The following is a 23,440-nucleotide window of genomic DNA, read 5'->3' on the forward strand; positions in this document are numbered from 1 at the left end:
TGCTGCAGATAGCAGAATCTGAACCCTCACTCCAAGTCTGACACTCTCTGCATCCCACTAAGGAATATGGCTTCTGAGGGAGTGACCAGGGAGAAGCCGTGGGCTTTTTGTTTGATGTCCCCTCTAGGATGGGGTGTTCTGGATGAGGTACAGTTTGGGATATAGTGAGTCCGAAAGGGTATGGACGTAGCCCAGAACAATGAGGAAAAAGCTATTCCCTTCATGAACTATGGCTGTCTTCCTGCATGGCTCTTAGTGAACAAGCCATCCTTAAATCTTTCTTTGCCTGCGTGTGTGTGTGTGTGTGTGTGTGTGGCGTGCGCACACATGTGCCTAGTGCCCATGGAAGTCAGAAGAGGGTACTGGCTGCCTCAGAACTAGAATTACAAATGGTTGTTGTGGGTGCTGGAAGTCAACACTTGGGTCCTCAGGAAGAGCAACAAGTGCTCTAAGATGATAGGCCATCTCTTCAGCTCCATGCCCAAATTCTTATACTAGCCCCCAGAAGCGTAAACACATTTTCAGCCATCACTCCCAGAGAGCTCATGGGAGCCAGGTAGCAGAGCGCCAAGTGCTAGGCTAGGACCACTTCTGGCCCCTCCATGGCCCACCCTAAGGTTCAGGGCTAGGGAGCAGCTGAAACCGCCAGGATGGAACCCAGTAAGTTTCCAGGCTCAGAGCTCTGGGAAGCCAGTCCCTCTGAGGGAGGGCGGGCTGAGATTAGGGCTGTAACAGTCTCCAGGGAGGATCCTGCATTTGGGACAGCTGCAGCTCAGTCAGGCAGCAAGCAGCTGCTGCCTGGGAGACAGGCCAGGGTAAGGCAGGGCGGGCACAGCCCCCGCAAGCCCTGAGTCTGAGCTGGCAGATCCAGATCGTGGGAGCAGGCAGCGGCTGGAGGCTTGTTTTCATGCCGCGTTAACGGTCAGTTTGCTTAATGCTGAGCAGATGGGGGAGGGGGCACCAGCTCCCTTGAGGACAGCTGTGGGCCAAACAGGCATCCAGGACATGTTGAGGGTACAAGGGCCTGCCTTACAGATGGTGCAGTATGGGATCATCTGCCCATGAACTCTCACACCATGGCACACACAAGGATGGTTCTGGAAGGGTGGGTGCGTACCCACCTCTGGGTCTGCCATAGCACAGCTGGGGGTGGAAGCCAACTGAAGGCTTGGCACACATCCCTCAGTCTCTGTCACCCAGACAGAGCTCCCAGCACAGGGAGTCTTCCCACCCTATGCCCTGCCCCTCAGGGGAGACACCAGGCACACAGATTTATTTCAAAAAATAATTTATGAAAATGTTGTCTTCTGTGTTTTCCACAGGCTTCTAGTCTCTCAGGGACACCAGAGCTGGTACTCATTCCACCAAGATGCTGGGACAGTGATGGGAGGTGAGGCTTGGGGCTGGGGTCAAGGAGGTCAGAGGACTCTAACCTCTAGGTAGTCTGGGCAATCAGAAAGGTTTGGGACAAAGGCTTTGTAGTCAGGCCTAGCAAGCCCCTGAGATAGAAGCTAAGTGCCAAAGCCCAGAGCATGAAGCCCTAACAGTTAGCTTCTCTGAAGATAGGTCCAAGGGCGAGGCCAAGACCCTGAGACTAGAATTGAATTCTGGGTTGGGAACATAAGGCTAGAGCAGAGGGCCTGAACTATGAACCTTAGGACCAGGAATGGGCCTCCCCAAAGCAGGGCCAGAGGATCTGGGGCAGCAGTAGCCTCAAGTCAGAGGCTGGTGCTGCCAACAGCAGGCCCATTGCCACCGACCTACCCGCTCATACAACATGGGGCCCCTGCTCACGTCTGCACTCCAGGGAGAGGGAAGGGGCTTGGCTCGAGTGGCAAGGGGTCGTGGCTGAAAACAGAGTCACTAGAGGAGCAGGTGCTGCTGGCATCCCCATTGGAGGGAGAGTAGGGTCCAAAGGTCAGGCGGAGGTCAAGGTACTGCAAAGAGCAAAGCTGGTCAGCCTCCAGCCTCTGGGACGGATGCTTCGGGTTTATATCACCAGGCCACGAGAGCGGTGGAGAGAGGGCATGGGGCAGGAGTGGGCAGTACCTCTTCAGAGACAGCCAGCAGGACCTTGTCCAGTGCTTCCACCAGTTGCTTAAAAGTCGGCCTCTGAGAGGGCACCGCATGCCAACACTCCCTCATTAACCCGTACCTGGGGTTGAGTCAAAGAACTTATGTCTAGGGCAGAGCCAGGACTGTGGGCTCCCTGGAGCTCAGCCTCAGGGGCCTGGGAGGGATAAGCAGAGTAATTCACTAGAGAGGAGACTCAGGACAACACAAGCCACGGAGAGAAAGAGGAGAGGCGAGAGCCACGGAGAGAAAGAGGAGAGAGGCGAGTAGGTTGCTGCTCCTTGACCAGGGCCAAAGCAGGTTGGGCAGGGGAGGGCATCCTTACAACTCTGGGGGGCAGTTCGGGGGCCGGTCCATCCTGTGCCCCTCTCGCAGCAGTGAGAACAGTTCTTCCACCGGGATGCCAGGGTATGGGGAGCCCCCAAGGGTGAAGATTTCCCACAGCAGGATCCCAAATGACCACCTAGAGGTAGAAGTGGGGCTCAGCAGGGCCCAGCACCCTTCCTCCTTAAGGCTGTGGTAGAGGCCTCTGCAGTCATGATCCACCCTTGGAGACAGGGAGGGGCACTCATTTCTTTTGGAGTCTGGAGCTACATAGGTCCCAGGCCTAATCAAGGGGGCTCCTAGGATCTTACGACTTTGGCAAGCGCCTTGGCTTTTTAGAGGGTGGGATGATGATAGCTGATATCTAAGACCCCGGCTCCCGGACTCACACATCACTCTGGTGTGTGTATACACGATCAAACAAGGCCTCAGGAGCCATCCACTTGACTGGCAGGCGGCCCTAGAGGAAGAAGGTGGGGACAATGGTGTTGCACAGGGCCTATACCTTCCATTACCAGGCCCAGCCCCCACCTTATTCCCATGTATCTATGCCCTGCCCCTCACATTGCTGGTTTTCTTATAGTAGTCAATATGGTGGACGCCACGGGCCAGCCCGAAGTCAGCGATCTTCATCACATCGTCCTCAGTCACCAGTACATTTCGGGCAGCCAGGTCCCGGTGAATGCACTAAGAAGAGGGCAGGGGACTTCGGTATATCAGGACACATGTCTGGGAGCTGTGCTCAGCATTTCACAGTAAGTCCAGGGGCTACGGTCACTTGCCCCCGAACAGACGAGAATTGGAATGGGCAAAGGCCTGGGCTGAATCCCCAGCACCAGAAAAAGGAAAAGAAGGAGCCCACACCTGCACCATGGCTTCATTTGCCTCACCCTTGGGTTAGAGACTAGGTGAAGAGAGAATGGGGACATGCAGTGTTACAAGTGGGGACATGCAGAGTTAGCTGCATCTGTACGGAGCCACGTATAAAGGACAGAGCAGTGAACAGGGAACAAGGAGCCACCAGCATGGAAGCCGTGGAGATGGGGGAGTTAGAGTGGTCCAGAGCACACTAGAACTGTCTCTTGTCCACACCTTCCGAGACTCCAGATACTGCATGCCTCGGGCCACCTGGTAGGCACAGGAGACCAGGGCTGGGAAGGAGAGTGGCCCATCACTGCTCCGAGGCCCGTCAGGGCTGAGGTCAGGGCCTGGGGGGCGCCGGGCACGGAGGAATTCCCGAAGGTTTCCCTTGGCGGCACATTCCACAATCACATACAGGGGCCCTACAGGGGGTAGGCATGGGCCAGGGGATGGGAAGGCTGGCAAGACTGTGCCTTTGCATCCCAACTGCCCATCTGTATCCCAGCTCCTGCCCTACCTTCCTGAGTGCAGACACCCAGCAGGTTGATGATATTCTTGTGTCGGCCGATTAGCTTCATCACCTCCATTTCCGACACCAGGTCCGCCAGATCCTTGTCAGAGGCATTGTCTGCAAAGCCAACAGCTGGGGTGAGGAAGCTGCCCTTCGGCTTCATAGAGCAGCATAGGGTGGGGCAGGCAAGGAACACTGGACCAGGGCTTGGGTGGATCCGGGCTGAAACCCTGCTGGGCTGTGGGCCTTAAAAGAAGCCTTTTAGCCAGGTAGTGGTGGTGCACACCTTTAATCCCAGCACTTGGGAGACAGAGGCAGGCAGATCTCTATGAATTTGAGGCCAGCCTGGTCTACAGAGAGAGTTCCAGGACAGGCTCCAAAGCTACAGAGAAACCCTGTCTCGACAAACAAAACAACACAAAACAAAACAAAAAAGAGAAGCCTCTTAGAACTAGGGGTGTAGTTCAGCTTGTAGAGTGCTTGCCTAGTGTGAAGCCCTGCAGTTGGTCCTCACCGCTACATAAGACTAGGCATGGTAGAGCCCACTTCTGATCCTAGTACTTGATGAACAGGAGGCTAGCCTGGGCTACATGTGACAAAAAGCCCTCAAAACAATGAGCGTGTGTATGCGCATGCAGGCGTGTGCATGTATGTGTGTGTATGTGTGTATTTAAAGAAGAGTCCATGAATTTGGAAGGGAGTGGGAAGCATGGAGGATTTGGAAGGAGGATAGAGTGGGGTGAAAATGATGTAAATGCGTACTCATGTATGGAATTCTCAAAAAAAAAAAAAACAAGTGCTTAAAAACAGTAATTCCACAGGTGTGGTGGCTCACACCTTTAATCTCCCATGAGTTTGAGACCAGACAGGACTATATACATATACATATATATATATGAATGAAATCCTATTTATTTATTTATTTATTTAGTCAAGGCAGTGTTTCTCTGTATAGTCCTGGCTGTCCCAGGCTGGCCTCCAACTCAGAGATCTACCTATCTCAGCCTCCTGATTGCTGGGATTAAAGACATATGCCACTATGCCTGGCTCACATAATTCCTTCAATGGTCTGGGGAGATGCTCGGTGGATAAAATATTTGCTGCACATACAAAGGACCTGAGTTCAGGTTCCCAGCACCCACATAAAATCTGGGTGCAGCAGTACAGCAGCCGTGGCCCTAACACTTGGGTCACGGAGAGTGGCAGCAGGTGGTAGTTAGAGGGTCAGCTAGTGCAGCTGAAACAGCAAGCTCCAGGTTCAGTGAGAGAGAGACTGTCTCAGAAACAAAAGGCAGTAAGTAATGGAGGACAGCGGGGGCTGCACACCCCCACCTGCCCATATGCACACACACCCAGCACACACATACCTCACAGGTAATGGAGGAGGACAGCAGGGGTTGCACACCCCCACCTGCCCACATGCACACACACCCAGCACACACATACCTCACAGGTAATGGAGGAGGACAGCAGGGGTTGCACACCTCCACCTGCCCATACGCACACACACCCAGCACACACATACCTCACAGGTAATGGAGGAGGACAGCAGGGGCTGCACACCCCCACCTGCCCACATGCACACACACCTAGCACACACATACCTCACAAGTTTCTCAACCTCTCTGAACCTTAGACTTGTCTTATATGAAGCAGAACATCTCACAGAAGTTGCAAAGATGAAACATGAAAGATCTTAAGGGCTGACCTTTCCATGAGGAGGTCCAGGGGATGGGAGAGTCAGAAGCTCCCAACCGGAAGGAAGTTGTGCTAACTGGTCCCTAGGAAGTACCCTGAGGTCTTGTTATCATCTGGGAAGGAGAGACTTCTATGACTTCCCTTAAGAAGACAGGACTAAGGACCAGGGACTAGGCCCCCAGGACTGACCTGAAGCCTTGGGACAAAGACATGATTCTTATCCTGGCCACACATCAATATAAAGGAACCTATTTCATAATCACTGCCTCCCAGAAAGTGCCAGTTGTCTCCAGCTGTGCATATGGAAGGAGGGAGGGAGGGAAGGAGAGAAAGAGAGCAATGCAGTGGTTGGGGTTGTTCCTGCAAAGTGGCTGGGGACAGCAGCAACAGGTTCTAATGGGGGCCCAGCAAGATGACTGGGCCCAAATGGTATAATATTAAGCAGAAAGATATTGAGTGAGCATGATATGATTTACACAGAACAAAACAAAACAATAAGCTGGGCAGTGGTGGTGCACGCCTTTGATGCAGCACTCCAGAGGCAGAGACATGCTGATCTCTGTGAGCTCGAGGCCAACCTGGTACAGAGCTAGCTCCAGGACAGCCAGGGGTACACAAAGCAACTCTGTCTCCAAAAACCACCACCACCAACAAATATGTATATATAATAAATACAGAGGAAAACATGAAGGAGCTAACAAGGTGGCTCAGTGCAGAAGCCTGACAGAGTGAGGGTCCTGAAATGGATCCCACCAAGTGTTCTCTGAGCCGCCTGCACAGGATGGTGTGTGCTCACACATACCCACACTCACACACATAAGACAACAATAATCGCCTTGGGAGGCAGAGGCATGTGGATCTCTGTGAGGTCAAGTCCAGCCTGGTCTATGCAGCCCAGTCAGCACTGTATAATACGATATTGTCTAAAAAGCCATAAACTTTAGTTTCTTCTTCTTTCTTTTTTTTTAATTTTTGTAAAGTTATAAACTTTGAAAAATAAAAGTAAAAGAGATTCCACTGGACAGATGCTAAGCGAATGCAGAACACTTTGGGGCATTGCTTGAGGTCTGGGCTTTATTCTCTCTGTCGTTACTGGGGACGGTACGTCGGCCCTACACATTAAGTAAGACATTTAACCAGACCTCTTCATATTTTGGGAAAGGGTTTCACTAAGTTGTCCAGGCAGGGCTTGAACTCAGTCTGTAGCCTAGGCAGGCCTTGACTTTGCCATCCTATTGGCTTAATCTCCCAAGTACCTACAATTACAGCTTGTGCCCCTAGACCTAGCTTGGACCTTCCACTTACGTTTTTTTTTTTTAAATTTAATAGACCAGCCTGGTCTACAAGAGCTAGTTCCAGGACAGGCTCCAAAACCACAGAGAAACCCTGTCTCGAAAAACCAAAAAAAAAAAAAAATTTAATTTTTTTAAGATTTAAGAAATGTAGAGCTCAATAATTTCAATAAAAATGTACAAAATTAAAAAAAGATGTATACACATACACACACACTCGCACACATACACACTTACACATAAAAATAAAACAAACCTCTAAATAAATAGATAAATAAATAACATTTGCTTTTGTTCATGTGTGTGGGTATGCCATATGTGTGGGGTGCCTTCAGAGGTCAGAGAGGATGTCAGAATCCCTGTAGCTGGAGTCACAGGTGGTTTTGAGTTGCCTGATGTGGGTGCTGGGAATTGAACCCGGGTTCTCATCAAGAGCAGTCAGTGCTCTTAACGGCTCAACCATCTCTTCAGCCCTGAGACTGGGACTTTTCAACAGACGGCTGTTCTACACTAAAGGTACAGACTTGGAGCGGGAGGAATATGTGATGATGGCGCACGTATGATATTTTAGTGGGATTGATGAGAATGAGGTGGAAGACAAAGAGATAGGAGGCCAGAGCCTCAGCCACCACAGCTCTCATGGGGGTCATCACACAGTGGTTAACATTTACTGAGCAATCCAGGTGATATTCCAGTCCTCGGGAGGATAAGACAGGAGGATCACTGTGAGTTCCAGATCAGCCCAGGCTAGAGTGTGACCCAGCCTCAAGAAAACCAATTCCTTAGCCTGCACTAAAAATTTACTAAGTCCCATGTACCAGACACATCCTATGAACTTCAGCCTGAGAGTTAATGGACCATTATTCATCTCTATAGAGACACAGGAGAGATTGGGGCTCAGAAGTCACTTGCCAGGGCCAGCAATAGAGTTTGGTCCCAGCGTACCCTGCCCAGGTTGCCACGGATACCTTTCAGCATCTTCACAGCCACTGTGCTGGTTTGATCGGGCTGAGAGGGGTCCATGCCGTATGCTTCTGCGCGAACCACTTGCCCAAAGCAGCCCTCGCCCAGGGGCTTTCCTAGCACCAGCCTGGAGATCAAGAAGGCCCATGCCTCAGATCTGTGGGTACCACGCTTGCATTGGCAGCCCCATCTTTACCCTGGTTAGTATACCTGTCCCGGGGGAACTCCCAAAGTGGGTCTAGAGGTAGATCTAGATTCACAAGGCCCGTGAGCAAGGGCGGGCCACTGGAGGACAGCCGGACGCCTCTCACCAGGGCTAGACTTGATTTGCCAGAGGACCCCGACTCCAAAGAGAACTGCAAAGTAGGAGATTTGTTCTGCTTGCTGGAGTCAGGCCGAGAGCCGTACAGGGCGGGGGCTGGGGGACAGACACAGTACCTGGCGCGCCAAAGGGAAACGGGACAGCTTTTGTACAGTGGCGGGCTGGCGGGAGTGGTGGCCGTGGAACGCTTGTCGGTGATAGACCCCAGCCAGCAGCAAGAGCACTGCCAGAGCCAGTGAGCCTGACACATAGAGGATGATGTCTGTGTATCTGGCCTCGGACGCTGCTGCTGTCCACGTGACGTCCTCCTCTGTTCTTGCCGTCAGAAGTACATAGACAGAGAAACTGAGCTGTCAGTGTTCGGATTGATCAATCCTCCCTGCCATAGCTTAGGTCCCCTTAGCAACCAACACACACAGGGACACACGCACTGGAAAAGTGGCAGTTACATAAAGTCTTAGAATCCCTGAGGGTCACGCAGACAGTCATGTAAAATCAAATACATATCCCTGCTGAATTCAGCAAGAAAGCATTTGTCTAACACGTGCTGTACCCCAAACAAACAAACACTGTACCCCCCACAGGCCAAGGAAACTGCCTACCCAACAGGCTACTGCAGCCTCCCCCCACCCCCACCCCCTCACCTGGTAGCACCGTGAGCCACGCTGACTGGTAGGACAGGCCGATGGAGTTGCCCGCCAGGCAGGTATACTCTCCCGCATCCTCGGCCGACACGTTCCTCAGATACAGGACCTCTACCTCTGAGCTATTGATGTCTGTTGTCTGAAGCAGCGGACACGCTGGGTCACGGGAGGGTCTGGGGCCAGACTAGCTGGGAGTGTGGTTGGGGGGGAGCATCCCACCCCAGCGGGAAAAGGGTGGGGCCCAGGTAATAGCGGGAACCGAACCTTTAGGACTTGTACGTATGGGAAGCCGTCGGCGCCGAAGCTGCTGCCGTTGATAACGATGTGCTTCAGCCACTGGATGTGGGGCTGGGCGTCACTGTACACCTTACACAGCAGCTCCACATTGCTGCCAACCACAGCTGTGGTGTTGGCTGGGAGCCCCGCCTGCAGGATGGGCCGGTGCGGGGACCGCTCTGGGGACCAGGCCAGGCCGTCAACCCTGACCAGTGGCACCCACGAAATCACCCAGTTTACCTGCCCCCAGCCACCCTCGCAGTTCAAGGGAAGGACCTTCTAGACACACAGTGCAGACCTTGTCCATCTTCTGTTTGCCCTTCAACTTTTTAAGGCTCTACTGCCTTTAGGTCCTGGACAGCTTCTCAGACTCACATTTAAAACTTCCACAGCCTGTCCCCCACCCCCATAAATGCTGCCCCATGGCATACACCTACCCACTAATGCATTGCTTTCTTTCTTTTCTTTTTTTTTTTTTTTATTTTTTTTATTTTTCGAGACAGGGTTTCTCTGTGGTTTTGGAGCCTGTCCTGGAACTAGCTCTTGTAGACTAGGCTGGTCTCGAACTCACAGAGAACCGCCTGCCTCTGCCTCCCGAGTGCTGGGATTAAAGGCGTGCGCCACCACCACCCAGCTGCATTGCTTTCTTAAGAACTGAGTTCAGCCTGTGCCATTTGCCTGGATGCCCTTCTCACTCTCCTTTAGGCAGACGTCTGCTCCTTCGGTCCACTTTACTCCCTTCAGATCCTTTGACTCCTCTAAGACTGACTCTACCTTGTCTCTAAGACAAGATGTTCACCCTGAGGGCAGGCTGGAGCCCAAGGTAAGTGAAACTCAGCCCACTCACTCACCCAGCACGTCCAACAGATAGCTGTAGCGAATGCTGCCCAGGGAGTTCTCCACGAGGCACGTGTATGTGCCACGGTCTGAGGGCACCACGCTTTCCATCACCAGGCTCCAGTGTTGGTGCCGCAGCTGGAAGTAAAGGAAGTGTTCGTAGGGGACCAGAGCAGAGGGAGGAGAGAATCTGCCTATGGGGATCTTCTCAATCTCCCTAGGCCCCAAGAGGATCCGACCAAGGCCAGAGTTCCCTAGACAGAGAACAAGGCTGTATGAAGTGTCAGAAAAGGGCTGGAGGGATTGTGCAGTAATTTAGAGCACCGGCTGCTCTTATCCAGAGGTCCCAGATTCGATTCCCAGCACCCACATGGTGGCTCCCAACCATCTGTAGCTCTAGTCCCAGGGATTTGACACTCTCTTCTAGCCTCTGCAGCACTGGACATATACAAAGTACACATGTATACATGCAGGCAAAACATTCATGCAAATAAAACAAATAAATCCTAAAAGGAAAAAAAAAGTATTTAAAGGCCAGGCACGGTGGTTCACGTCTTTAATCCCAACACTTGGAAAGCGAAGGCAAGGCCAGTCTGGTCTACAAATGGATTCCAAGCCAGTCAAAACTACACAGTGAGACACTGTCTCAAACAAACAAACAACCAAGCAAAAAACATTGTCTGAGCCCTAGTTTGAGTCTTGAGTTTTAGCTGCATCCTACCTGGGAGTGCTTCCTTGTGCTGGAACCAACATTCCTAACACTACAACCTCTTAATACAGTTCCTCATATTGCGGTGACCCCGACCATAAAATTATTTTCATTGCTACTGCAACTTTGCTACTGTTATGAATTGTAACATAAATATCTGATAAGCGGCCCCCGTGTAAAGGTCGTTTGACCCCCGAAGGGGTCGTGACCCGTAGGTTGAGAACCACTGTCTTTGCCCACTCTGAGTCTAGGGTTCTTCTTCACAGCGTGGAGCTCAGCCTCAAAGTGAGGTGCTGATGCCTGTGACGCCTACCAGTCTAGACTTCTTCCGACTTTACAGAAGGAGACGCCAATCAGGAGGCTGCACTTGGAGACTAGCTTGAACTCTAAGGTAAAACCCTATTTCAAAAACAGCAGTATCACCCAGTGAGGTGGTGCATGCCTTTAGTCTCAGCAGAGGAAGGCAGATCTTTGTGAATTCAAGGCCATCCTGGTCTACTAGTGAGCTCCAGGGCAGGCAGGGCTACAGAGAGACCCTGTCTCAAAAATACAAAATAAAAACAAAAACAAACAAACAAAACCAAAAGCAAAGCCAGCATTATCAGGGCTGGAGAGATGCTCGGTGGTTAGGAGCACTTGCTGCCCTTTTGGAGGTTCCAGGTTTGTTGCCTAGCACCCACTCCAGACAGCCCACAACTGCCCATATAACTCTAGCTCCCAGGGGTCTGGTGCCCTCTTCCAGACTCTGTGGGCATCAATACATATGGTATTTATTCACACAAAAATAAAAAAATAAATAAAAATGAATCTTCAGTGCCCATCCCTATAAACATCGCCGTCGTCAGTGAGAACTCCACCAGAACACAGAAGGAGTCACCTGTTGCTAAGGCTGAGGGGACAAAAGGGCAAAATTTGGGAGTGGCAGACTGGGAACTTGAGCCAGAGCTGCCCATTGCCTGGGGCTCTGTGATTACCTTCCTCATTAGATATATTGATCTATGGGAGGGGCTAGACGGGAAAAATGAAAATGGGGGAGCAGATGGACTTGAATGCCAAGACTCACCCGAATGCCTCCAATGCGATTCTCCCCATGGAAGGCCTGTCCATCCTTGAGCCAATGGATAGTGGGCATGGGGTTGCCTGCAGCTGGGCAGCGGAATTTGACCGTGTTCCCTGCAGGCACTGCATGCAGTTTCTTCTCCATGCGTTGGGGGTGTGTCCAGTAGGGCGCTATAGGGAGAAGAATAATTAGGATCCCTAATTACTAAGGTGACCTTGGCTCCCATATAGGTCTCTTCTCAGCGACCAGATGTGTAGTGGGGGAGTCCATGAGAAGGCATACCAACCTTGCTGGGGGTAAACATGCCCACTCGAGGAGCCACTGAGGGTCTTGGGGTCCTCATCATTATTGATGGAGGCTAAGGAGTCTATTCGGGGGACAAAGGAAGGCATCTGAAGTCCAAGAGAAGAGAGTTCCTCTCCCAAGGCACCCCTAAACTCCCTGTCAGAATCTCTTACCAACCACAATCAAGGTAAGATTGTGTAAGACAGTCATAGAACCACGCGCCAGGCAGAGGTATTGGCCAGCATCCTCAGGGAAGAAGCTGGCAATCTCCAGGCGACCCCTCCAGCCCCGCACTCGTCCAGCAGATGCCAGGCGACTGCCCTCCTTGTACCAGTGACCACCGCGCTCAGTACGCCCACAGCACTGCCTCACAGGCTGCCCCAGGGCCACAGCCAACACCTGCTCTTGCTGCTCCTGGGTCGGGGCTAGGCAGGGCTCTGAGGGCAGATGGCAGAAGTCAGTGATACCCATAGCTCCATCTGAGGCAAGCCCCCACCTGGCACACAGAGAACATGCTACTACGCATGTGGAACATCTCGTGACAGATACATGCTGCTCCCACACACATAACCACATGCTACAAATGCTCTGCATAGGGACAATGCCACACTTTTTCTGGGAGTTGTCACACACACACTTGGCACACATGCTAGACATGCTACTGCCCCAAATACACACACATATACACACAAGGTACATGCTATAGGTGCCATACAAGACACATGCCACACTTTTAAGGCACACTATACTCGGTACACACATCACACATGCTGCTTGGACCTCCCAACCAACACGCCCAGTGCATACAACCACACACATATACATACAGCCAAGGGGCTCACCACTGGCTCTGCAGCCTAGCCCAGGCTCTGTATCCCTGCAAGGCTAATCCTCTCTTGTAGACATACAGATAGGAGGGTGCTTGCTGGGAACCAGAGAGTGAATCTCAACGCTCGAGCCCTGCCTTGCTGCCCCTTTCTTGAGACCGGAGCCAGGATCCTCTCCAGCTTGGCTCAGCCAGAAGCCCCTTCCCTGTCACCCTCTCCCACCTTAGAGGCCATACCCAGCTCCATTTCCTCAGAGGCCTCAAGGAACAAGGCTGGTGTCCCCAGAAGGATGCTCAGTAGGGCCGAGAGCAGCCACATTTCCTTCCAGCTGTTCTCAGGACCCAGGCCAGACTTCCCGCTGACCACCTTCCTGAAACGGAGGGAGAAAGCAGTCAGTAGGCTCATCCAAACCCCAGCCAGACAGTAGTAGGGCCAAGGCTGAAACCAGCACCGCTGTTGCCAGGGCCCAGGCCTCCCCACAGGAGGTTCTGCCGGTGTGTGTGTGTGTGTGTGTGTGCTGGACTTCCTGCTTGCCTTGGGTCCTACTGAGACCCTGGCATGCCTTCACAGAAAGAGCAGTTTTAGGATTCTTTTCTTGGAAGGAAGCAAGGATGATGACATATCTTTCACTCGCTCTCGGTACACATCATTTATTTTTTGCTGAATAGATGAATTCATTGCTGAAGAGTTAAAGAAGAAAGGCCAGCCTTCAGCATCTGGATGCTGTCTAACAGGACCCCACTCTTCAGCTTTACTGACATTTCCATGTCCAGTGGCTGGGTGCTCGCCTCTGGCAAGGCACTGTCCAAATTAAAGACATTCTTCCTCACTCTGAGCCAGAAACGCGTCCCAAGGACGCGTCAGTTGGTTTGTACCCTCCCAGCTTTGTCTTAGACAATGTAGGAGTTTGTTTGGCTTTGCTTATTGTTTTTTGCAGAACTGGGGATTAAACCCAAGACCTCCTTGCATGCTAAGCAAACACTACACTGAGCTTCATGTTTAGCTGGTTTTGCAAATAACACAGATTTTACATGTCTGGTAGTGGCAAACTCAAATCCCAAGTCTTGCCAAGACCTATCTTCGTCCCTTTCTGGATCGTTATCATCATATTATTGCTTCTGGGTTAAAAGAGACAATGCCTGGAGGGGTAGCATACACAGGGCATTGGTGAGGTGTGCTCCCTGACCCCACACTGACTGCTCACCTGGCACCCTCTGTCCGACCTTAGCCAATCATTCTCTGCTCCCGAATGGTTGCTGGTAAGTATAACTCACGCACTCACCGCACCTAGTAACCCTTGTCCAAATGCAGGATCCCTGTTTCCCAAAAGGAAGACCCGGAGCTAAGCCTTAACTTGAGCAGGGAACCAGTGTAGTCCCAGGGGCATACAGCCCTGTCACCTAGTCCGGGGCAGGACTGACGTCTGTGGATCAGTATTCTTTTTCTCCAGGACCTTGCTCATGTTGGGTCAGCGCTCGACTGCTGACCTAGAGCCCTAACTCCAGAGCCTGCTTTTTTTTTTTTTTTTTTTTTTTTTTTGGTTTTTCGAGACAGGGTTTCTCTGTGGCTTTGGAGCCTGTCCTGGAACTAGCTCTCTAGACCAGGCTGGTCTCGAACGCACACAGATCCACCTACCTCTGCCTCCCGAGTACTGGGATTAAAGGCGTGCGCCACCATCGCCCGGCCAGAGCCTGCTTTTTAAGTATGGAATGCCTTGTGAATTTGGTTTCATCTTTGTTTATGTTTTGGTTTTTCAAGACAGGGTTTCTCTGTGTAACTTGGCCCGCCCTGGAGCTCACTCTGTAGACCAGGCTGGACTTGAACCCAAGGATCTGCCAGCTTTTGCCTCCCAAGTGCTGGGATTAAAGGTGTGAGTCACTGGGGCAGTGGTGGCACACGCCTGTAATCCCAGCACTCGGGAGGCAGAGGCACGCGGAACTCTGTGAGTTCAAGGTCCACCTGGCCAACAGAGCTAGTTCCAGGACAGGCCCCAAAGCTATAGAGATACTGTGTCTTGAAAAAACAAACAAACAGGGCTGGAGAGATGGCTCAGCGGTTAAGAGCACTGCCTGCTCTTCCAAAGGTCCTGAGTTCAATTCCCAGCAACCACATGGTGGCTCACAACCATCTGTAATGGGGTCTGGTGCCCTCTTCTGGCCTGCAGGCATACACACAAACTGAATATTGTATATATAATAAGTAAATAAATTTAAAAAAACAAACAAACAAACAAACAACAGCAGCAAAAGTGTGTGTCACCACAGATAGTTGCTTTGTGAATTTGCATCAGTGAAACTTTAGTATATGTAAGGTCGAAGAAAACAGCACCATTCTTAAAAGTTATATTCCATATTTTCCCAAAGTGGGAACTCTGCCCATTAACCCTCTCTCCTTGACCTACTGCCCCCCTACGGTCAATCCATTTGACCTCCTCAGCCATTCTTCAGTGTATCTCATTTCCCCTGCCCTTACTTAGGCCAGGTCCTGGTCATTTCGTGCTTGGAATCTGGACGAATCTCACTTCTTCACCTTCTACCTTCCAGCAGGGTTGTTTTTTTTGTTGTTGTTGTTGTTTGTTTGTTTGTTTAATTGCTCACTTGCTTTTCGAGACAGGGTTTCTCAATGTAACAGTCGTGGTTGTGCTGTCCTGGAACTCACTCTGTAGACCAGGCTGGCCTCAGACTCACTGAGATCTTCTTGCCTCTGCCTCCCAGGTGCTGGGATTAAAGACATGTAACAACACCACCTCCGGCCTTTTTTTTTTTTTTTTTTTTGCCAATCACCCTAAGACCCAGTTTTCAAGCTCTTAAGGGTTAACTGCAAGCCATCATTTTATTTTTTTCTTATTTTACCTTTTTTATTTATTTATTTATATTTTGAGACAAGCTCACCAAGTCGATCAGGCAGGCTGGCTTTGACACTCTGTAAACCAAGCAGGTCTTCACACTGTGAGCCTCCTGCCTCAGCCCGGCTGGTACCGGTTAAAGCCTACACGCCACGTTCAGCTTTTCTAGGCCTCATTTGAAAGGCCGGTGTCAATCTTGTTAGTCGCCCTATCTGTTCCTCCAGTTCCTTTAGGAGATTCTAAAATCCAGCACGTTTGCTTTCTTGCCTATACCTTTGTGAGCTCCATTCCTCCGGCTTAGCTATCATCTTAAAACCTTGACCTGTCCCCTCCCCTCAGTTTGGTCGGGTCCTCTGCAAAAGAGTCCCACCACACCCTGCGACGCAGAGAGGGTCTCTCTAGCGCCCCCAAAGGATGGACAGGTCGGGAGATTTTATTCCCACTTCCAGCTGTCCTGAACTCACAACCACGGAGTCCTTGGTCCCGCCACTGACGGTTGCCAACACTTGGGACCAGAGACTGTCAACAGACAGCTCTGAGCTCTCCACCCTCCCGCACTCACAGGACGGGGAGCTCTGGGCAAGTGACTGCTTCTCTCTCAGCGCTGGTTTCCTCATCGTTACGTCCAGCACACTGCCGGTTACCCAAGGGCGACAGAGCTCCTACTTTAGTGCTCCTACCCCGTCACTCTTGGACAGAGGTGCAAGTCATCTGTCCTCGTGCAGAGTTGCATAGACAGCTGGCCCATCGCCCCCGCCCCGGTGGGCAATAAGTAACTAGAACGGTGACCAGGGTGCTCTTTGAACGGAGGGGGACAAAAGGCCCTGTGTGCGCTGCGGGTTACTGATTTACCGCCCCCTCCACCCAATCACTCCCGCCGCGCGGGCGCCAAGGTCCCCGGGGCTGGAGGGGGCAGCTCCGGAGCTCTGCGGCCGCTCTCCCCTTGACGTCCCGGAGCGCGGTGTGGGACCGGGCTCGCCCAGAGCCAGACTCGGCTCGCTGTGCAGGGGGTCCGGCTCACCTGGCTCCTCCACCGCCTGGTTCCTGCTCCCACGGATCACGATCCCGGCGGGGCTGGCACGCTCTGCCGGGAGCTCCTCCGCCCCGGCCCGAAGAGCCAGGAATGTCCAGGCAACTGCAGGGTGGCGGGGGGCTGCCCACCGCCTGCCCCGCCCACCCCGGGCTCCGCCCCTCCTGGACCAGTTCTATCCTGAGAGGCGAGACCGTGCGAAAGTCAGCCCTGCACCCTAGTCCACGAGCTCCCGGTGGGACTGGATGCCCAGGCTCAGCCTTTCTGATTCGGCATCTTTTGCTCCCTGGCCCAATCTCCAGGGTCTAACGTGTTACCTGCTTTATCCTTTGCTTTTCATCAATCTGGAACTCACCAGGCTCCTCTTGCTTTCCGTTCAATCGACATGCATCAGATAGAACTGCCCTCTTGTTCATTGCCTAAGCGACTTTCAGAGAGTATTTAAAATAAGTATCTCAGCCGGGCAGTGGTGGCACGCACCTTTAATCCCAGCACTCCGGAGTCAGATCTCTGAGTTCGAGGCCAGCCTGGTCTACACAGTGAGGAGTCAGGGCTACACAGAGAAACCCTGGTTCTAAGTAAATGAATAAATGAATGAATATGATAATAACAATAATGATGATAACAAATAAATACATATAGGGCCAGTCCGGTAACCTCGGCTGCTCAGAAGGTTAAGGCAGGATTACTACTGCCTAGGCTACTTATGGAGTCCCTGCTTGAAAATTAAAAGAAAAAAAAAAAAGCAAGGATCTGGAATTACAGTGGTCGAGCATTTGCCATGAGTGAGGCTCTAGGTTCAAGTCCCAGCATAATAAAGAAATGTTAGAATTGTCTTTTAAAAGGTGATTTATTCATTTATTTTATGTGCATTGATATTTTGTCTGTATGTATGTCTGTGTGAGGGTGTTGGATCCCCTTGAACTGGAGTTACATACAGCTGTGAGCCACCATGTGGGTACTGAGAATTGAACCCCAGTCTTCTGGAAGAGCAGTCAGTGCTCTTAACCTCTGTGCCATCTCTCCAGCCCCTCAGACCCTTAAACTTTAATGTTAAATTTGTTTTTTTTTTTTTGATAGGATCTGGTGTGATACCCTTCTGTGAAGACCAGGTTGCCCTCCACATTGCAATGATCCCCTTGTCTTTGTTTCCAAACTGTTGCAATTGCAGGCATGCCTATGGCCAGAGGATCCTCAATTCGCCTAATTGCAGAAACTGCATGGGGCCAGGCCTGCTTTGTACTTGGGTGGGAGATTACGGGTGAGAGCCACCAGGCCAAGCCCCAGTGAATTTTCAAGTAATTTCTCCCATCATTCATTCATTCATTCATTCATTTATTTATTTATTTTCGAGACAGGGTTTCTCTGTGGTTTTGGAGCCTGTCCTGGAACTAGCTCTTGTAGACCAGGCTGGTCTTGAACTCACAGAGATCCGCCTGCCTCTGCCTCCCAAGTGCTGGGATTAAAGGCGTGCGCCACCACCGTCCGGCTCTCCCATCTTTTTTTTTTTTTTCCTCCCATCTTTTAAGTGATAGTTTTGGCACAGCGTGGTGGTCTGGCCACATATGTAGACCCCACTCACCTTTTGTCGGTTCTGGGTCTCAATTCATGTCCTAGAACAGCCCAGTGGACTTAGCAAGTTCCCTTTTTTTAGGATGAAGAGAGAAATGGGCCCCAAGTTTCAGTACTGTCACTTCTGGCCCTGTCTTCATTTTCCCTTGAGTAAATCAGTACATGATAGTGTGGCCCTTAAGATACTCGCAAAAATGAGGATTCACATGTTCTTATGTGACCTATAAGCTCTTCGAATCAGTATTTCTTCACCACACTCTCAAGGTTGTAGCTGAATGGCTGCTTGTGTAAGCAGTCGGGAAATGTTACACTCCTGGGAGATGAGACCTGGAACTGTACACCTCAAGTGTACCTCAAGTGCCCGGCACATGGTCGGTGTCTTCAGAGAGCATCATCCCCACCTGGCCAGGTCTGTCTGTCTCCAGCACTTCTGTCAAGCATGTGGACTGTGGCTAGAAGCCAGGCCATGTCTCACCTGAAGGCTCAGGATTCTGCTTCTCTGAAGCTCTTTGGAAGAAAACACAACTCAGGTGACCTGCTCCTGGTTAGAGCCCCCAGGGGTGAGAATCTGCCTGTGAAACTGCAGCTGCCTTTCCTTTAAAAAAAAAAAAATCGATTTGCAAGTGGTGTGTGTGTGACATTATGAACCATCCGATGTGAGCTCTGGGAAGAGCAGTAAGCACTTTAAAGCACTGAGTTAATTCTCCTGTTTTTCTTTCTTATTTTAAATTTTAATCTTATTTTACTTTTAAATGTAATTTCATTATTTTGTGTGTGGGTATTTTGTGCACATATATGACTGTGCACAACATGCATGGAATGCCTTGGAAGCCAGAAAATGATGTTGGGTCCCCTAGAACTGGAGTTAGGAACGGCTGTAAGGCACCACTGGGTGCTGGGAATTGAACCTGGGTCTTCTGCATGAACAAGAACTCTTAACCACTGCACTGTGCCATCTCTCCACCCCCAGATTTTAATCTTATTTGATTTTATCCTGGGAATCAGACCTGGAACTTGTGGGTTCTTGGCACGTCCGAAGCTACCTCATGGCTCTCAGTCCAGCCTTCGTATTGTTATTTGGGATACCCTATCTCTTCACTTTCACTCCCAAAAAGATACAGCGGTATTTCTTTGTGTAACTAAAGGTTGTTTGCTCTCTCTGACTCTCTCTCTCTCTCTCTCTCTCTCTCTCTCTCTCTCTCTCTCTCTGTGTGTGTGTGTGTGTGTTGTGTGTGTCTGAGATAGTCTTACTTGTATAGTTCTGGCTAACCTTGAACTCATACTAGCACACTGAGCAATATTTTGTTTTGTTTTGTTTTTAGTTTTTCCTTCCTTCCCTCTAACAAAAAGAATTGTCTCTTCCCAAAGATAAATCAGAAAATCATTCGTTACCGTTGTTTTTGAAAGCAGTTTACCCTAACCAGGAAGTGCTGACTCACGCCTGTAATTCCAGCACTGGAGAGGCTGGGGCAGGAGAATTACAGGGTTTGAGCGGCCAGCCTTGACTATTTAGTGAGTTCCAGGACAGCTGGAACTAATGAGTGAGACTCTGTTTCAAGAAAAACATATACATACATACATACATGCATGCATACATACATGGCACGTGTGGTAGGGGTGAAAGAGAAAAGGAAGAGTTAATGGCGATCCCTGGTTCTGAATCTAGCCCCTCAGCAGCCTCCAGGAGGAAGGTTTCTAGCCTGAGGGCCTGCCTTGCACAGAGATGGCCTCAGAACTCCAGGTCCTCTCGTCCCCTGGCCCTCCCGGGACTCTCCTTATTGAATACAGTCTTGGGGGTCGGTCCATGGTGAGCTGGCAGCACAGATTTTATTCCACTTCTGGGCTGTTCCCCAGCTTCTCCTGAGCCCAGTGCTGATGAACTAGAAGCTTCCATAGGTAGTTCCTGTAACCCACTGTCTCCCAAGATTCCGAAGGCCCTCAGATTGCTCCCCAGCTCCCCCACCCCCATCCCCAAGACATGTCCTCCAAGTCTCTTATCTGAACTATTCCCGACGTTCACAGCCCGGGTTTCCCAGAATCGTTCATTCATTCACACATCCAACTGCTGAGGGTTTATTAAAGGTTGGCCGTGTGATGTGCCCTGCTCCACGGGGTCCAGCACATTCCTGCTACATCGCTCACTTCCTACATGCACTGGGCTCATTCCTCTTTTTACTACTTCCTCCTGCTCTTCTTCCTTCCTTCCTTTTGTTCTGGGAGGTGTGCCACCACACCCTGATTTCATGAACTATTTTAAATTCCACAGGTAAGGCAGTAAAATAGATAAGTAAGATTACAGGAAGGAAGGAAGGAGACAAGAGGGAGAGCAGAGGGCTTCATTCTCTTGTTTTTGTTACGTGTGTGTGTGTGTGTGTGTGTGTGTGTGTGTGTGACAGAGTCTGGCTTTCACGATGTAGATCAGGCTGGCCTTGAATTTTCAGCAACTTTTCTACCTCATCCTCCCAAGTACTTCAGTTATAGGTGTGGGTCACCACACTGACGTCTAAGCCCCCAGCATCTCCTAGCAGGTAGGGACTCACTAGAAGGTACATGGATGGGGACAATGAATGTAGGGGCTGGCAGACACCTCTCTCCCTCCCTTTCAGTCTAGACTGATGAGGCACCCATGACATACCAAGCTAGACTCTGTGTTCCTGGAGTGCCAAGCAGGGGAAGGGGGCTCTCTGGAGGCCAGACCTCATCTACCCCCACCTGCCTTGGGTTAGGACTGTCCAGGGAGAGGGCAGAGGCTGCCTGGTGCCAGTGATGTTGCTCTTGGCCAGCAGCCTGGCTCAGGAAACACTGAGTTATGTGTGGAGGGGCTGCCACTGAGCCAGCCCAACCCCTGCCCAGGCCTCATGCCAGCTCAAGCCTGGCCCTCGTTCTGATCCCGTCCTCTGACCCAGGCCTCATCTTTCTTCTGTGCTTCATTTCTCTCTTTTAAAACAATGTTTATTTTGAGAGAGCTTTAAAATATCGTAACATGTTATATTAAGATGTTTCAGTCAACCACAGACCACATGCGATGGTGGTCCCATAAGATTACAGTGGAGAGAAATTTCCAACAGCCAGAGCTTTACTGTAGCTTTACTGTGCTCCGATATGTCTGGATACACGGACCCCATTGTGGTAGAATTGTCTACAGTGTCCAGTACAGTAATAAGCTGTAAGGCTGTAGCCTGGGGCAGTGGGCCGTACCACTTATTTATCATATAGCATAGGTGTGTCAAAGCTGTACCATCTAGATTTGGGTAAATGTGTTCAAGATGTTTGCACATAATGAAAAGTAAATAATGTTCTCAAACCATATCCCTGTGAGTAACTGATACATTACAGAATGGCTACACAAAGCAGGGGCTGGGGATGGCTCAGTGGTTAAGAGTGCTGGCTGCTCTTGAAGAGGAGCGGGATCAGACTCCAGTAGCATGGTGACTAACAATTCTCTTCTGGATTCCAAGGGCACTGCACATATGTGGTGTACAGACATCCATGTAGGCAAAACATTCATAGCACACACATGAAAATGAGTACACATGCTCACCCACACATATAACCAATTCTCAGAATCAATGGATTGTTATCACATTTTTTTTCTAGCCTCTTGTTTGCTTTTGGGACAGCATCTCACTATGAGGTCCTGGCTAGTCTAGAATTCACTATGTAGATCTGGATGGCCTGGAACTTGCAGCAATCCTCCTGCCTCTGCCTCTCGAATACTGAGATTACAGTCATGTAACATTGATCCTAGTTTCCAACTTTCTTTAGACTAATTTTATATCATACAGTACGTATATTCACGCGTGTCTGTGTGTTGGAATGTGCATGCGTAAAAGCAAGCGACCACATAGTTTTCTGGGCATCAGATTCCCTGGAACTGGGGCCAGGCAGCTCTGAGTGCTGGGAACTAAACTTGGGTCTTCTGCAAGAACAATGTGTGTTCTTAACTGCTATGTTGTCTGCTCTCTAACTCCCTCCAGCCTCTTTTATTATCTCAAGACTGATTTTTATATTTTTATATGTGTATGTATATGCTTGCAGATGTTCTTAGCTCCCTTGTAGCTGGAGTTACAGGCAATTGTGAGCCACCCAACATGGGTGCTAGGAGTCAAATTCAGGTTCTCTGCAAGAACAGCACATGCTTTAACCACCGAGTCATCTCTCCAGCCCTTGGCCCTCTTCTTTATACCGTTTTCTCCTACTCATACAGGCTTCAGGAGTACAGTTCAACGATCAGACTAGACGGCCACTGATAGCAATTAAGTGGTTGTTTAAGGTTGCATCTGAAAACTCACTGGTTTGGGGACAACGGAGAAGTCATTCTAAGCCAGTTTCCCTTCCTGTGAAGTGTGGTGCTTTTCTGATGATTCAATGTGATGATGTAAGAGGCACAAGATCAATGTTGGCACATGCTCAGCAAAACATGGTCTGTGCAGACATAGCCACGTCAGACCCAGCGATCACCCAGACTTGTAGGCAAGGCTCTTGGGACTAAAAGGGACTTGAAAAGACTTTAAGGAATCAACACAATGGCGCACACCTGTGATCCCTGCATTTGAGAGGCAGAGGCAGGAAGATTGCTGCAGCAAATTTGAGGTCAGCCTTGTCTACTTGCCAGGCTGGGTGTGGTGGTAAACGGCTGTAGTCCCAGCAGTTAGGACTCAGAATGGCGATGGGGGATCTCCCACAAGTTTGAGACCAGCCTGCTATATACATAATGATTTCTGGTCAGCCAAACCTATTTGTGTGTGTGTGTGTGTGTGTGTGTGTGTGTGTGTGTGTGTGTGAGAGAGAGAGAGAGAGAGAGAGAGAGAGAGAGAGAGAGAGAGAGAAAGAGAGAGAGAGAGAGAGAGAGAGAGGACTAAGTATTTTTGGTTTCAGATATTCTGAGTCCGGGCACACCCATCTCTTTGCCCTTTTGTTTTCTATGCTGGCCTCCTTCATAGGATGCTCTCCCAAGCAGCTCTAGGCGCCCACATTTACAGTTCCCCAGGGAGCCTTAATTAGCCCCAGTGCAGAGCCCAGATGGTTCTCATACTTGGGATTTATGCTTATGTGCATTTAAAGTAAACCACAATAGCCCAAGAGATAGACTATTTCTTTATAAGGTAAATTAAATTTATTATTATTGGGGGAACTTGGGAATGGTATGTCTGTGGGGGCCAGAGACAGCTCTGTGGAGTCTGTTCTCTCCTTCCACCTTTATGTGGGTTCTGGGGATCAAATGCAAGTCATCAGGCCTGGCAGCCAGTGCCTTTATCCGCTGAGCCATCCTGCTTCCTCCCATCTATCTGTCTGTCTGTCTATCTATTTA

General features: G+C 50.4%; 1 protein-coding gene across 1 annotated transcript; it reads right to left on the reverse strand.

Moving 5' to 3' along the window:
• Nucleotides 1-1,305: 1,305 nt before the first annotated feature.
• Nucleotides 1,306-16,629, reverse strand: Fgfr4 (fibroblast growth factor receptor 4). The gene is made up of 18 exons (XM_041659868.1): nucleotides 16,549-16,629; nucleotides 12,919-13,052; nucleotides 12,029-12,292; nucleotides 11,857-11,937; nucleotides 11,574-11,740; nucleotides 9,816-9,939; nucleotides 8,953-9,143; nucleotides 8,689-8,827; nucleotides 8,161-8,354; nucleotides 7,933-8,078; nucleotides 7,728-7,849; nucleotides 3,776-3,886; nucleotides 3,490-3,680; nucleotides 2,962-3,084; nucleotides 2,787-2,857; nucleotides 2,399-2,536; nucleotides 2,050-2,155; nucleotides 1,306-1,937 (listed from the first exon to the last, which is right to left on the reverse strand). Exons 2-18 carry the CDS (start codon nucleotides 12,998-13,000, stop codon nucleotides 1,791-1,793), a joined length of 2,397 nt encoding a protein of 798 aa, XP_041515802.1. The 5' UTR covers nucleotides 13,001-13,052; nucleotides 16,549-16,629; the 3' UTR covers nucleotides 1,306-1,790.
• Between the last annotated feature and the right edge of the window lie 6,811 nt (nucleotides 16,630-23,440).

The sequence above is a fragment of the Microtus oregoni genome, unplaced genomic scaffold, assembly GCF_018167655.1.
Source record: "Microtus oregoni isolate MIOR12 unplaced genomic scaffold, Mior012 000011F_ref0000422, whole genome shotgun sequence".
In the NCBI taxonomy this organism is placed as follows: Eukaryota; Metazoa; Chordata; class Mammalia; order Rodentia; family Cricetidae; genus Microtus; species Microtus oregoni.

What these genes read in the sequence shown, in the direction of transcription:
- Fgfr4 (XM_041659868.1), bottom strand. Translation starts at nt 13,000, where the DNA reads ATGTGGCTGCTCTCGGCCCTACTGAGCATCCTTCTGGGGACACCAGCC. An exon ending in GCATGTTTACCCCCAGCAAG is followed by an intron (nt 11,741 to 11,856) that starts GTTGGTATGCCT and finishes TTCTCCCTATAG; the next exon opens with CGCCCTACTGGACACACCCC. An exon ending in GGCTGTGAAGATGCTGAAAG is followed by an intron (nt 3,887 to 7,727) that starts GTATCCGTGGCA and finishes TTGGCTTTGCAG; the next exon opens with ACAATGCCTCTGACAAGGAT.